Here is a 16,378-nt window from a genome sequence, read left to right as displayed (position 1 = left end):
AAAGGGCGTCAAGGTGTCTTTTTATAGAAAGAGGCAATCTAACTTAACAACCTATTATTCCATGGATGGTGCTTTTGATTTATTGTAACAATGTCCAGGAATTAATGAAAAGAAATGAAATGAAAGAAATCTGGAGCATGTCTCTGAACAGTGGAGGCTTTTAATTGATTCATACAAGGTCAGTTTGAAAGTAGTTTTACTCCATGCAGTTCACATGAAGGTAACATACAAGAACCTACAGGTTTTTTTTTCAAAAAATATGCTATAAATGAAAATGGAATATCTGTGCCAACCTAAAAGTGGTAGCTTTGCCACCTGGGTTGCAAGGTGAATACACTAGATACTGCTGCATTTTATGTGAGTGAAAGAGCCGAGCGAAAGATTGCCACTATAAGGTAAAAAAAATGGCCAGACTATTCAGAAACTACACTAGGACAGAAGAATGTAGCACATCCTCCTTTGGCAGATAAGTGAAAAATCTACCTCCATTGCACATCAAGCTAGGTTTGATAAAAAAATATTTGTGAAAGCAATGGACAAAAAAGAGGAGGATTTTACTGTTTGAGGCAAAAGTTTCCTCGAATCAGCGAGGCCAAAATAAAAGGGAATTTTTGTGAGTCCTCAAATCAAACTACTATTCCAAGATGAGAAATTCACTAAAAAATTAAATTCTATGGAAATAAGAGCCTGGAAGGCATTTGAAAACATTTGCTGGAACTTTTTAGGCTATGAGAAATCACAAAATTACAGTGAAATTGTGGAAAGTTAATTTTAGCATACAGAGAGTTGGGATGCAACATATCGTTAAAGCTTCATTTCCTACATTATCATTTAGACTTTTTCCTGCAAACTTGGGAGCAGTCTCTGATGAACATGGTGCAAGGTTTCACCAAGATATTTCTGAAATGGAAAAAAGATACCAGGGAAAATGGAATCCAAACATGTTGACAGACTATTGTTGGATTATCATATGGGAGTCACCAATGGATGATTATAAAAGGCAAAAAATGACAACATAAGTGTTTTGTTATCAGATAAACGTTTTTATAAATAGAATAAAGTTAATAGACCCATTGTTCAATATTTAGTACTATATGTAACATTTTCCTAAAATATATGAAATCTTTTTTACTAGAAACTTAGTTTTTGACTTTAATTCCTTCTCATTTTAAATTGATGGGTATTACAATAATGTGGTTGTCATATTTGAATTCAGCAACATCAGATCCACAACAATCACCCTGAATTTTACCAGGGAGCAAAAAAAAATGTTTTTTTTTGCCAACCAGTGTTATCAGTTCATGTGCAGTTGATATCATTAGTTCAGCAGTGAATCTCTCTCTTTGAAACTCTCAATGAAACTCTTTTTAGATCTTTAAAATCTGAACGTGTTATATCATAAATTTTCATTCTAGGCATATGTACCTAATTCTGCCTGCTGAACCCATATTTATTGCAAAAAATGTTATCCATTTCTCATGCAACACAGTCCACCCCTCCCAACAAATTATATTCTTTTCAACCAAAGCAGTTGTCACTTGATAGTTTCAAATGAAGTCTGAATCAGGAGTGCCTCACTTTGTAGTTTACTAGAACTTGAATTCCAGTAGATTCTACAGGTTTTCTTTTGCTCTAGAGCAGTGGTTCTCAAACTTTCTGAGCCCACACCTCCCTTGACCTGTAAAATTTTCCCCGCACCTCCATTGACTACCAGTAACTCACCGTATGTAAAATGTTGACGTTCGTATGTGATTCGAAATACACATACACTTAGACCAAATGGCTGATTGTACTCTGAATATGTGGTTACTATGAGCAGATTTCTGGTGTCACGTCATTCAGACTCATGCAAGGTCAAAAAAACACAAACGTGTGAAAATACACAAACCAATTGCTTGTAGTAACCGGAACCCAAGAATACGATCCAAATATTTTCTATAATTATTTACATGTAAAATAATAATACAAATCAAATAGTAGTAGATATATAATAGTAAAAAAAATCATTCTTAATACATTTTTAAAATTTGCCATGGAAATCTTACAAACTATTATATCATCTGTGACGCCCCTGGTAAATTATGACACCTCCCTAGGGCACTGCGACACAGGTTGAGAACCTCTGCTCTAGAGTATCATCCTTCTTCATCAGTACTTAGACTCATTCAGCAGTGCACCAAGTTTTAATTTTAATTTGCCACATTCCTGTATCCCCATCTGCTATGTTGTTACCTAGGGAGTCTCATCTGTTGAACTAGGATTATTTACAAGAGCATCTTTGGACATGTTACAGGATGTACATGCTTTAGTAGTAGTAGTAATGGCAAATGATGCAAGAAAGCAAGCTTATATAGCATCAGCCAAAAAAAAACACAATTCACCCATTCATAGCCTGCAAGAATTTGTCTAGTTCTCCCTTGAATGGGATTCTTCTTCAGCAAGAAGAAGAATCCTATCAGCATTGAGCTTGCTCAATCCAGTCAAAGCCTTAAACATGTCAGTCAGATTGTCTCACAGGTGCCTAGTCTTCAGACACTACAGTTTTTGCAGAACTGAAGCCTTTCTTGGTAAGAGCATCCCTTTATTCCCCTCACAAATCTTGTTGCTGTTCTCTGTATCATTCCAGCAGCTCTACATCCTTCCTAAAATGAGACCCCAGACCTGTATACAGTACTCAAGATGTGGCTTGACCATTGCCTTATACAATAGGATAATCACCTTGTTATCCATTCTAGCAAAATTTCTGTATATCATTTACAAAACCCCATGTCTGTCTTGGCAACCTGTCTGTACTGCTCAGAGAGCTTCATATCTGACTGTGCAATTACCCCAGCTCATTTTCTACTACTCCTAGTGTATTATCATTCAGTTGATACTTTACTCTGGGATTACTACTACTGATGTGAAGTACTTTGCACTTGTCAATGTAAACTTCAGTTTCCATTTCTGAGCCCATCTGCCTATCTTTTCAAGATCCTGTTATGGTAGCATATCATGATTACTGTCAACCACCTTTCCAGAATTTGTGTCATCTGCAAACTTAGACATTAAGCCTGATATGCCTCCATCAATATCATTAATAAATACAGTCAATCCTCGTATAACACGTGTTTACACTACATGAATTCGATCACACACGATTTATAAATAGGGGAACAATGTCATATATAACACAAACCGAATTCGCTTATGCATGATTCGTCTTTGTGTTTACAAGAAATGGCAGTCGAATGCAGAATCACCCCAACTGAACGCAACACGATAGGAATGAAGAGAAGATTCTGAAAATGTATTTATGTTTTTTATATCAGTGAAGGGGAAACACATTTCACCATAATAATGTGAAAACCCACACAATTCCAGCTATTGGTATTATCACAAATGCAATTAGATCGAGTTTACTGCCTGTTTATAACAGATTCCTCTAACAAAATCGCAACTGGAAATTGTTTTTATTGTTTTATGGTAGTAACCCCCAGAAATGTGCTTTAGTAAAATGTGAGGTGTTATGGTGTGTCTCTGCCTTTACGGTGTTGTTTATTCAGTTGCCATATGCATGCAGCTTTGTTTATGTGTATCAAGTGTGCCTTCTCATTTTGTAATTGTGCTTTATTCCCTAAAAATGAGTAAAATACTTAAAAGGTGTGAATAGAAAGCATTCTTGTGAAGACACTACAGATTCAGAGAGAAAAAGAAAAGTAATATCGATAGACAGAGACGAACTGGGTCAAAAATTCTTACACGGGAATTTTTTTAGCAACCTCACACTGGCCTCCATCGCCTTCTGGCCTCTGACCCACCAGGGTATCCCTGGTAAAGCTCTAAGGCCAGTCCGTTTCTGTCAATAGGGAAAAAATATGAAATTGTGAAACACTTTGAGCAAAATGAAAGACCATGTGATATTGCACGTGCTACAGGCTTAAATGAGGCAACGCCGAGAATTAGAAAGAATACAGAGAAAATAAAAACAACTTTCATAGCAGAAACAACTCAAAGTGTAATAAAATCCATTAGATCAAGACACAAAGAATTGGAAGAGATGGAATGGCTGTCATCTGTTTGGATAGAAGATCAAACAAAGAACAAGTTTGCTTACGATAGAAGCAAAAGCATTAGCAATATTTTATTACGTAATAGTCATAATAAAATACGTAAGTGTTTTATTATGATTATTTATTGTGTTCGGTAACGTTTTGGTTACAAATGTGTGTTCAATCTTGGGTAGTCGGCACCTAACCCTATTTTTCCCATAGGGCCTGTTATTTATATTGCATGATTTTGCAATGTATGAGGGTTTCTTGGAACACAACTATCGTGCTACACGAGGACTGACTGTATAGAACACAACAATAGGCCCAACACCGAATCCTGGGGAATTCCACTAATAACATTAGCATTAGTAGAGGCATATGATGCAAGAAAGCAAGCTTATGCAGCATCAGCCAAAAAAAAAAAAAAAACTTCCACTTCACCCCTCCGTTCATTCGAAATACCTGTCCAGCTGAGCCTTAAATTTATTTAGGCTCTCAACTTCCACAACAAGAGATGGAAGTATGTTCCACCACCCAACTACCCGCTGGCTAAAGGCAAATTTCCGCACATCTATCCTACATCTGTCTTTCCTCAATTTGCATTTATGCCCTCTCAGGTGATTTTTCTGAGCAAGAGGCAGAATCCTATCAGCATTGAGCATGCTCAAACCATTCAAGGCTTTATACACCTCTATCAGATCACGTCTCCAGTGCCTAGTCTCCAGACACTGTAATTTGCAAAACTTAAGCCTTTCTTCGTAAGAGCAACCCTTTGTTCCATTAACTAATGTTGTTGCCCTTCTCTGTACTCGTTCCAGCAAGTCTACATTTTTCTTGAAATTAAGCCTCTAGACCAGTATACAGCACTCAATGGTGTGGCCTGACCATTGCCTTATACAAGGGAATAATCATCTCCTTATCCCTGCTAGAAAAATTCCTGTATAGCATTGATAAGATACCATGAGCTACTCTTGCGACCTGTCTGAACTGCTCAGAGAACTTCATATCTGCCTGCACAGTTACCCCTAGGTCCTTTTCATTCTCTACCACTGTCAGTGTAGTACCACAGAGTTGATACGTTGCTCTGGGGTTGCTGTTTCCCATATGTAGTACTTTACATTTGTCAATGTTAAACTTCATTTGCCACCTCTCAGCCCGTCTACTCAACCTTTTCAGATCCTGTTGCAGCAGCATAATGTCAGAAGTGTCCTTAACAACCCTGCCAACCTTTGTATCATCTGCAAACTTGGACATTAAGCTTGATATACCATCATCAATATTATTTATAAATACAGAAAACAATAATGGACCCAACACTGAACCCTGAGGGACTCCACTAATAAGATTAGTCCACGATGAGCAGTGTCCATTGATTACCACTCTTTGTCTTCTCCCCCTCAACCACCCCTTTATCCATAGCAGCAATTTGCCTCCAATGCCACACTGCTCCAATTTGTGTAGCAGACTTCCATGTGCAACAGTATCAAAAGCCTTTCTAAGATCCAAGTATATAATATCAAAGTTATTCCCTGCATCCAGTTCTTTTGTGACTGCATCATAGTATCCAATCAAATTGGTCAGGAAAGACTTCCCCTTAACAAAACCATGCTGTGTCCGAGCTATAACTGAAGACTTGTCTAGATGATCCTGCAGTGCTTCTTTAACCAGTACCTCCATTAATTTTCCTGGAACAGAAGTTAAACTCACAGGTCTATAATTACTTGTGTCAGCCTTTGATCCTCCTTTGTGAATTGGGGTCACATTTTCACATCTCCAGTTTATGGGTACCTCCCCTGAGTCCAAGGAAGCTCTCATAATTATGGCTAAGGGTTTGCTTACTTCCTTTGCTGCCTCCTTTAATATAACTGGATAGATCCCATCCACCCTAGGTGCCTTTCTTGTGTTTACCGTCAACAATTTCTCCTCCAATTGACTCTCAGTTATTACAAGATTATCTAGCTTACTGCCAGAGTTGAATACACCTCTGGCATTTCCCTCCCTGAATAACTCCTCATGTGTGAATGTTGATGCAAAATATTCATTTTGTTTGTTAGCTACCTAAGCAGGATCATCAACAGTTGAACCATCGATATCAAGTTGCCCAATCATAAGTAAAGAACTCTTTGCTGTTTTTCTTTGCATCCCTTGCCAGAGATTTCCTGTAATCTGCCTTTGCCTGCCTAACCTCCTTTGTAACTTGGTTACAGATCAACTTATATCTATCATAGGCTTCTGTGTCACATGTTAATTTATATATAATATCGGTGTAAATACACCATAGTTAACCCATAGATTTGAGCTACGATTGTAGCGTAGAAGGCATCGTTTTAATTGCATCTCATAATGTGGTTGCCTTCACAACAAGATGGCTACTATTGAATTACTTCAAATAAATAACGCTTCTCTAGTAGAGAAGACTACTGTTATTTATTTTCAGCGGTACCACCACCCAGACGATTGTTTCGAAGCTGTTTAGCTTCGTCATCAGTGGGCGGGCAGGTACCCAGGTAATACAACAAGCCATCTCAGTTGCGAAGTTATATCCACATTATGAGTACCTCCCCCGAGTCCAAGGAAGCTCTCATAATTATGGCTAAGGGTTTGCTTACTTCCTTTGCTGCCTCCTTTAATTTATATTTATCCCGTGCATTTTTATTCTCTGCCATATGTCTCATTAATTCATCTGATATCCATTTAGGCCTAAACCTTGAACAATATTTCTTAGTTGGCATGTAAAGCCTAGTAGCTTCCAAGATAGGTTCTTTGAATACTTCCCATTTTGAATTTGCTGTTGGTAACATCATTAGTTGGTCCCACTGTATAGAATTTAAATACTGTCTCAGACCATCGTAATCACCTTTACGAAAGCAAAAACCGTTCTCTTTACCCCTGATGGTATTTACCTCTTTGAGTAAATCCCACTTCAGCATACTGTGATCACTGCCACCTAGTGGTTCCTCTATCTGCAGATTCTTAATGCATGAAGAATCAATACTAATAATCAAATCAAGAGTATTACTCCCTCTAATTGCCTCCCGAACATGCTGATGTAGGAAACAATCATCCAATAAATCCATAAAAGCCTTGCTAGTGTGTGAGTGACCAACTCACAAATTGCAGTCATTATCTGAGAAATTAAAATCCCCCATTATAAGACTCTCTGATTTACTGGGCCACTCTATTTCCATATACAGTTTCTTATTATACTCATCAGAATCATTGGGCCTATAGCACACTCCTACTCTCAATTTTTATCTCCCAATGCTTATGTCACACCAAACTTACTCGACACTGCACTGTCCAGTGATGTCGACTGGCTTCACTTCCTTGGATTTTATGTGTTTCTTAACTAATAGCGTAATCCCTCCTCCCTTCCTATCCTGTCTATGCTTTCTGTAGACATTGTACTCCCCAAATTCCAGTTCTGCATTCCTTATATCTGTGTGACACCACATCTCTGATATCCCACCAATATCTGCCTGTGATGCTTTGAGCAATACCTCAAATTCATCAAATTTATTTACTAAACTCCTAGCATTGGTGTACATGCAAGTATATGTGTACCTGTTCTTTTTCTTAGCTACCCTAATGACGCCCCAATAGCCAGGTGGGCAGGAGCAGCAGTGTGTAGCACACGCTTCTTGATTAGACTGGGATTCGAGCCTGTGACCACCAAATACGTAGGATGCGGAAAGATCAGGGAATGACCACCGCAAATCCCTGGAGCAATATGGCATTAGTTGCTAATGCTCCTAAAAACCAAATAACAGACAAACAACAAACAGCTACCTTAACACAACCCATATGTTTACTTGTACCACAGTGACTCCCAGCAGTCTCTGAAATATCCTGCATCTTGTTTTCCAGACTTCTGCTCATTCCAATAGAAGCAGTGCAAGAATCACTTTCACCTTTTCCAGTGGCTACTGTTCATCTATTAGTTCTTGTATCCCCCCAAGCTAGCAGTTTTCCTACCCACCTAACACTTCCTTGATAGCATCAACAAATGTTCTTGCACCTTTTCTATTTAAGTGTATCCCATTCCTGTAGAAGCAGTCCCTTCTGTTAACAAGTACAGACCAGCCTGAAATAAATTCTACCCCTTTAGTCTTGCACAGTCTTTCCATGGCCGAATTGATGGACAAGGCTCTCATCATATACTCCCTCCTATCATGTCTGGGCAGAATTGCAGACACTTTCAAATTCAGCCCTAATTCACGGCTTTTTTTCAACAGTGACCTGCACTTGTTAAGTAATTCTGGCGGTCTCCTACTCTTAATTTCATTAGTGCCAACGTGTACAACTATGTCACCTTTTGTGCCCTTAAAAGATGATATCCGCTCTACATCATCATCAACCTTTGCCCCTGGCAGACATACCCTGGTCCTGTTCCACCTATCCTTTTTACAAAGCATGTTCCCCTTTTCCCTGACAATAGAGTCACCAACAACTACTAGTTCCTGTGGGACCAGCGCATTCTGCCTTGGGAGTTGCCACTGTGTTGCGTGATGACTGAGTGCAAGCTCTGGCTTTGATGTAGGCAGCTGAGAGCTTGATGGGCCCCTCACTTTAGATCCTTCGAGGGCATCCACCTTGTCCTTCAAGCTCTCATATAGGCCCATAACAACGCTGAGTTGTCGCCTGATTTCGTTACACTCCTTGCATCCCCCATGGCAATATCATGTCCCGTACCCAATTGCTCCACAAACATCATGCAAGCAGTGTATTTTAAAAGGCTGTGATTCAGAGGGCAACTGCACCCCCCTCAGTTCTCCTCTGAGCCACAGCACTCCCATTAGCTTGAGCCTTTTGCTTTGCTGCTCTGGTCTGAGTCATGATTTCGATTTGATTTTAATAAAATTTAAATTTCAGTACAAAATTATAACCCTAAACTTGTATCCCAACACAGTTATAATGCTATATATATTTTTCAGTATCAATTATTATCTACGAGTTCTGTTTATATAACTTCCGTATCAAGTTATGTATTAATTAATTATGTTTCATTTGTAATCTAAGTCGTTATATGTATTTAGTTAAAAGTACAATTTAATTGACAATGGAGTTTAACAAAATTAGTAGATTTTGCTGATTAATTGACAATATTATATTATATACTATATTATACTATATATACTATACTAACGCTATCTAGTGCAGGATATAACGTATCATATAACAATGGCGCAAGTTACGAATGGTAAATCTACAGACACTTAAGTATTAATTAACTTCCAAATCTCGCTGTCCCAATTCAGAATAAACTAACGATCCTGACTAGGTCTATAAGCTACTTATAGAATATAATTTTATGTGTCAATTGGTCAATGAAGCGGCTAAATATGGCTAAAAAACTTCTCGTTCAGCGGAGCTGCAACTTGTAATACGTGGATATTATACCCTTACCGATACTTTTATGCAATTACAAGGCCGAGTAAAGAATAAATACACTAGATTAATCAGAAAATCACAAAATAATGCTATACTACTAAATTTAAATCAAAAGTTTTAGAAAAACAATAAATTCAAATCAATAAATAAGAAAATCCGCTTAGCAGCTTTGAACATGTCTGGCTCCCACTAGCCTCGTCAGCAGACTTCACATTATTAGCATTAGCATTAGTAGAGGCATTTGATGCAAGAAAGCAAGCTTATGCAGCATCAGCCAAAAAAAAAAAAAAATCGATAAATAAAAAATAACCACTTCCACTTCACCCCTCTGTTCGTCCGAAATACCTCGTAGTCAGATAGTGGTAATCCATTGATTACCACTATCTGACTTCTCCCACTCAATCATCCCTCTGTCCTATCAGTAACTTGCCCTTAATGCCACACTGCTCCAATTTGTACAGCAATCTTTTATGTGCAACAGTATCAAAAGCTTTCCTGAAATCCAAGTATATGATATGAAAATTATTTTTTGCATCCAGTTCCTTTGTTAATGCATCATAGTATCCAATCAAATTGGTCAGACAAGTTCCTTTGAGATCTGCAAGACCCCCTTGATCTGCAAGGCTTAGTTGAAAAATATTGAATGAAAATAAATGAGAAACCAACAATAATAATAATAAAATATTTCATATGTTTTAGAATTTTTAAGGTCACTCATCTTCCAGATTGAAACAAATGCTGGTGTGTGGCTGATGCAACAGGAACATATATATTTTCATCAGCTGTTCATGTTTAGCCAGTGAAACCAAAGCTCTATCAAGATTAGCCAACAATCACTGGTGTCCCAAAAATGCCACATGGGAATAGGAGTTGCCTAGAAGAAAGATAGATACATTTGTTTGATAGGCATCAACAAAATTTTATGTCTTATAATTCATGGTATATCAAAATGAAGGTATAAAATACCGTATAACCATTTAGAGAATAATTATTATTGCAGTGGAATTGGTTGGCAAAGGTATATAGCAGGATTTGATTTAATTTTCAAATTAAAAAAAATAACAGAAACATTTAAAGTGGCATTGTCAGATGCCATACTAGGAGAAGGTTAAGGATGGAAGGTTTAAATAAAAATATCTTCGTTAAATTATTCTTGTATGCATGATATGTATTGTGAATACTAGTTTGACTTGGATAGTAAATACAAGACAAGTTGATTTCATAAACCCACTTTAAAAAAGTGCAAAGCTTAAATTTTATAAATTATAATAATGATCAAATGCTTTATTATATTATTGCTATATTACTTTGTCTACGATGGCTATTGAACATTTGTGGAATTTATATGTTCCATCAGTATGGACTGGCTGTACTCTAGCAGTTATTCTGCATTGCCACAAGTAAAGAAATTATGGGTTTGAGCTGAGCCCATATGTTATCATAAAAATGGCACAGCCTATTGTGCACTGTAGCAATATAAACTCCTAGTTGCCTGGTGATTAATTCCATATGTATAATACAATCACAATGAATATTTAAACTCTTCTGACCTTGGTCATCACAAGAATAAACAGAAATTTATTTATATTGTATTCAATTCCAATGAACCTAAGAAATTGAAATTAATTAACTTTGATATATAGTCTAATTGTTTACAGTAAAAACCCTCCCAACAATCATCACATATACGACAAGTTACAAAAAAAAACAAATATTGACAAGAAATTGAACCCTTAAAGGATTCCTAAATGCCTTAGAATTAAAAGTGAAAAGAATGTTTAAGCAAACTGAAGACCAAGTTTAAAATAATCAAACCTTTCATGCTGCCAAATGTCTGAGCAGTTCCAAGTTCCTCATATTTGAATAAATTTATTCAACTATGAATTGCTCTCTATACTCTCTTATTTGAGCTCAGAAAAAATATGGGATATGAGATAACCGTCACAGTAAATTATCATGGTAAGTTATAAAAAACAGAATATTCTAATTAACTATTTATTCTAAAGCAGGCCTGGCCAGCCCGTGGGCCACATGTGGCCCGCCACATTATTTTTTGGCAGCCCGACAGACAATTTTTATACTACTGACAGCATCAGTTGGGAAATCATTCGCTAGCTGCACTAAGCACGAGAAATATAATACTAGACTAGCTGTACTTCTCCAAATCTCCACCACTCATTCCCTTCTTCAAACCGGAAACTGCAGATTGGTTTACAGTACAACAATGAATTAAAACACATTCACGCCACAACATCAAAAATCAACTTTTACAACACGTATGTGACAGTGGAAAAGTATCCAAATTAAGATTTTTGCACAAAAAATTGCGAGCACCTTCGAATCCACATCATTTATGAAACTTTCTTTTCAAAAATGAAATTTATTAAAATTAAATCTTGAACTTCAATAACAAATCAATTAAGATGTGCAACTACCAATATCGAAGTAGGTTTTAAAAAAAAATTGAGTGATTGCAAAGAAAAGCAAATATTTTATTGATGTAGATATAAAATAATAACGAATGAATGAAATAAATTTTTATGGCCTTTGATTTTTTATTTTTAAAAGATTGTTTCATTTTATATGTGGCCCGCAGAAAATTTGTAGTTTGCCAAAGTGGCCCACATAATGATTTGGTTGGCCAGGCCTGTTCTAAAGAATAAACCAAGATATTTTCTTTTCACAGAAGCTACTGTTCTCATTATTAGCAATTAGTTAAATCTGTCAGTTTGAGAAAGCAGTTTAAGTAAATATCTCTTTCTGTAGGATGCATTTATAAAAATTACAAAATCAGAAGGTATTGTTTCCTTATGGAGTGGGCTTTCTCCAACATTGTAAGTATGTATATTATACTTCAATTTACCTTTTTCTGTTTAATTTAATTATTATTGCATTGGACTTTTGATTATCTAATATAATGGAAATGGAGAAATGGTGCAGGTAATTCAAGACAATAACTAATCAAAAATCCAGAAGTATCCATCAGATTTTGATAATATTCTTGTCGAATTGACTAGTTGTAAACTTCTCTAATCTGTCTAGTCATGTCAGAATATAAACAGACTATTAAACATCATCAAACTTTTTTGCTACATTTTAATTTAAACATTGATTAGGAATTTACCTTGAAACTTACCCTTTTTTGTGATTGTTTGTCCAATGTTCTTATCAAGACACTATACTTATAATCTAACTTAAATGTGATGACTGTGTGTCATGTTTAATATATTTATATTTCTTTTGTATAGTAATCTTTACTAAATTTATATCTAAATTAATTGCAAAGCACTAGGGATTAAAGTTGCTAGTTTAACCAAATTATATTGTACACTGGAGTGTTAAAAGATTTTGCCAAGGAAAAAGTGGGTGGCCAGGTAGTAAGCTCACTTTTTTATCTAAAGTGATTCGATAAAATGAAGTCAGAAAATTTCATATTCAGTTGCAAAAAGGTTTAAATTTTCATTATACAGAGATGAGATGGGCAACATCGGTGTCAAACATTTGTTGCCATTATGAATATCGCTAATTAAAATTAAGTGTGTGGGCAGATATATTTGTATGTTGTGAATGAATGTCCAATTAAAGGCAGATATTGTAGGGGATATCAGAGACTTGGTGTCACAGAGATATAACCAGTGCAGAATTAGAATTTCAGGATTACAATGTGTACAGAAAGGGTAGAAAGGGAGGAGGGATTATGCTGTTAGTTAAGAAACACACAAAATCTAAGAAAGTGCATCCAGTTGACATGGGTGGACAGTGCAATGTTGAGTCAGTTTGGTGTGACATAAACATTGGGAAAGGGAAAATAAGAGTAGAAGTGTGTTATAGGCCTAATGACTCTGATGTGTACAGTGAACAATTGTGCAGAGAAATACAGTGAGCCAGTAAATCCGAATGTCTTGTAATTGGGAATTTTAACTTTGAAGATATTAACTGGAACTTATGGGATGGTTAGTCACACACACTAGCAAGAATTTTGTGGATTTATTGGAGGATTGTTTTCTACAGCAAGTGTGTTTGAGGGGCAACCAGAGGAGTAATACTCTGGAACTGATAATCAGCAGTGATTATTCATGCATTAAGAATTTGCAGATAAAGGAACCACTAGGTGACTGTAATCACAGTGTACTTAAGTGGGATTTACTTAAAGATGTAACTACCATCAAGAGTAAAGGGAAGGGTTTTTCCTTTTGTAAAGGTGACTACAGTGGTCTCAGACAGTTTGTAAATTCTATACAGTGGGATCAGCTGATGATGTTAAAAACAGCAAATTCTAAATGGGAAGCCTTTGAGAAAATAACCTTGGAAGCTACTAGGTTTTTCATACCAACTAAGAAATACTGTTCAAGATTAAGACCTAAATGGATGTCAGATCAACTAATAAGGCAGAGAAGAAAAATGCATGGGATGCATATAAATTATCAGGTGACACAGAAGCCTATGGCTGATGTAAGCTAGTCTGTAATCAAGCCACAAAGAAGGTTAGGCAAGCAAAGACTAATTATGAGAAAACCTTGGCAAAAGATGCAAAGAAAAACAACAAAGACTTCTTTGCTTATGTAAACCTAGAAAGAAGGGGATGAATCAGATTGGTCCACTTGATATTGGTGGTTCGACTGTTGATGATCCTGCTCAGATAGCTGACAGACTGAATGAATATTTTGCGTCTGTATTCACACATGAAGAATTCTGTAAAGAAAGGGAGGACAGAAGTTTACTAAACTCTAACAGGGAGCTAAATGATTTTGTAATAATGGAAAGCAAAGTGGAGGAGAAATTGTTGAAGTTAAACATAAAAAAGGCACCTGGAGTGGATGGAGTCCATCCAGTTATATTGAAGGAGGCCGCGAGGGAAGTATGGAAACCCTTAGCCATAATTATGATAGCATCCTTAGATTCAGGGGAGGTCCCCATGGACTGAAGATATGCAAATGTATCCCCAATTCACAAGGGGGTTCAAAGGGTGACACAAATAGTATTAGTAATGGCCGCATGGTTCAAGAAAGCCTATGGCTTATGATGCACCATCCAAAAAAAAAAAAAAAACCGAATAAAACAAAGATAAAAAAAAATAATAAAAAATAAATAATAATAATTAATAAAAGAAAAAGAAATTAAACCTATCATCCGATGCCCTTCCCTCACCTGAAGGTACTATCCAGATGACCTTTGAATTTCCCCAAACTGTCAGCCTCTACCACCCATGTAAGCAACTTATTCCAGTAATTTATAACTCGCTGGCTAAAATAAAACTTCCTGCAGTCCAATCTAAACATTTCTCCCGTAACTTTAATTTATGTCCCTTAGTTCTAGCATCATTTATAATCTTGAACATTTCATCCTCATTAATTTTACTGATGCCTCTCAGAGCCTTAAACACCTCAATCAAATCTCCTCTAAGGTGTCTAGTTTCCAAACTCTGCAACCCACACATTCGAAGTCTTTCTTCATAAGGGCGCCCTTTTGCCGCTCTCACCAGGCGAGTTACCCGTCTTTGCACCCTTTCAAGAAGCTCAATGTCTTTCTTTAGGTGCAGTCTCTATACTTGAACACAGTATTCCAAGTGTGGTCTAACAAAAGCCTTATATAATGGGATTATCACATTCCTATCTCTACTTGCAAAAGTTCAGTAGATCATCAATAGGACACCATGGGCCTTCCTTGCAACCTGTTTACAATGCTCAGAGAATTTCATGTCTGACCGTATCGTAACACCCAAGTCCCTTTCCTCCACTACTGGGTTTAGTTGAACTCCACCACCATATCTATAAATAATTATAGACTTGGTAGTTTTTTAATTTTTAACGTATTCTTTGTTATTTAACATAGTACATTGTGTTTTACGGAGATAATAAAAAGGTTAAGTAGCATTCGTTAGCTTCTTATTTTGAATTTGACCAGCGATTTTGGAAGTTATGGCTTCCGGCGTTGGCGCCAATATTGTTGAACTAGCTGCCATATTGTAGTTGATAAGAAATAGCTTAACGTATATGTATTTCGAACTGATAGCGTAAGGTATAAAGTTAAACTAGATAGCGTAATACGCAGCACTGTATTAGGAATCTGTTAGCATATTATAGTATTATCAATTAATCAAAAATATTATTAATCTTATTAAATTTCATTGTTAATTAAATTGTATTTAAACAAAAATCGTGACTCAGACTAGAGCTGCGAAGCAAAGATCACAGACTAGCAAGAGCTGTGGCTCAGGGGGGGGAAACGAAGGGGTGATTCTCCAATTCATTACAGTCTCAAAAAATGTGCAAAATGTGAAATATTTGCCGACCTTTCTAAAACAGGATGTGATCTAGCCAAGGAGGATGCCTTTGTGTGTGCTAGGTGTTTGGAGTGTCAAGAAATTAGGCGCCAACTCAGCATTCTGATGGGTGTTTATGAGAGCTTGAGGTGTAGGGTAAATGCTCTCGAAGAAATTAATATGAGGGGCCCATCAGGCTCTCAGCTACTTAGCTCAACAACAGAGCTCACTCCTGTGCATCAGGCAACACAGAGGCAATCTCCAAGGCAGAATGCACTAGTCCCAAAGGAACTAGTTATTGTTGGCGACTCTATTGTCAGGGAGATGGGGAATATACTTTGTAAGAAGGATAGGTGGAACAGGACTAGGGTATGTCTGCCACGGACAAAAGTTGATGACGTTGTACAGCAGATATCATCTTTTCAGGGTACAAAAGTTGATATTGTTGTACACGTTGGAACTAATGACATTAAAAGTAAGAGATCTCCAGATTTAGTCAACAAGTACAGGTCAATATTGAAAAAAAGTTGCGAGTTAGGGTTGAATGTGAAAGTGTCTGCAATTCTACCTAGACACAATAGGAGGGAGTATATGATGAGAGCCTTGTCAATCAATTCAGCCCTGGAGAGATTGTGCAAAGCTCAAGGGGTAGAATTTTTTTCAACCTGGTCTGTGCTTGTTGACAGAAGAGACT

General features: G+C 36.8%; 1 protein-coding gene across 1 annotated transcript in view; it reads left to right on the top strand.

Moving 5' to 3' along the window:
* The window catches only part of LOC150075239 (mitochondrial glutathione transporter SLC25A40-like), a 92,524-nt gene that overhangs the window by 28,176 nt on the left and 47,970 nt on the right, over positions 1–16,378 (top strand). Inside the window, exon 3 of the mRNA XM_090388410.1 lies at positions 12,189–12,256. Coding sequence (XP_090244536.1) covers positions 12,189–12,256 — 68 coding nt within the window. The remainder of the gene's footprint in view (positions 1–12,188; positions 12,257–16,378) is intronic.

The sequence above is a fragment of the Mastigoproctus giganteus genome, chromosome 14 (assembly GCF_048544385.1).
Source record: "Mastigoproctus giganteus isolate SK-2022 chromosome 14, ASM4854438v1, whole genome shotgun sequence".
NCBI classification, from domain to species: Eukaryota; Metazoa; Arthropoda; class Arachnida; order Uropygi; family Thelyphonidae; genus Mastigoproctus; species Mastigoproctus giganteus.
This window is presented reverse-complemented; position numbering and strand designations above follow the sequence as displayed.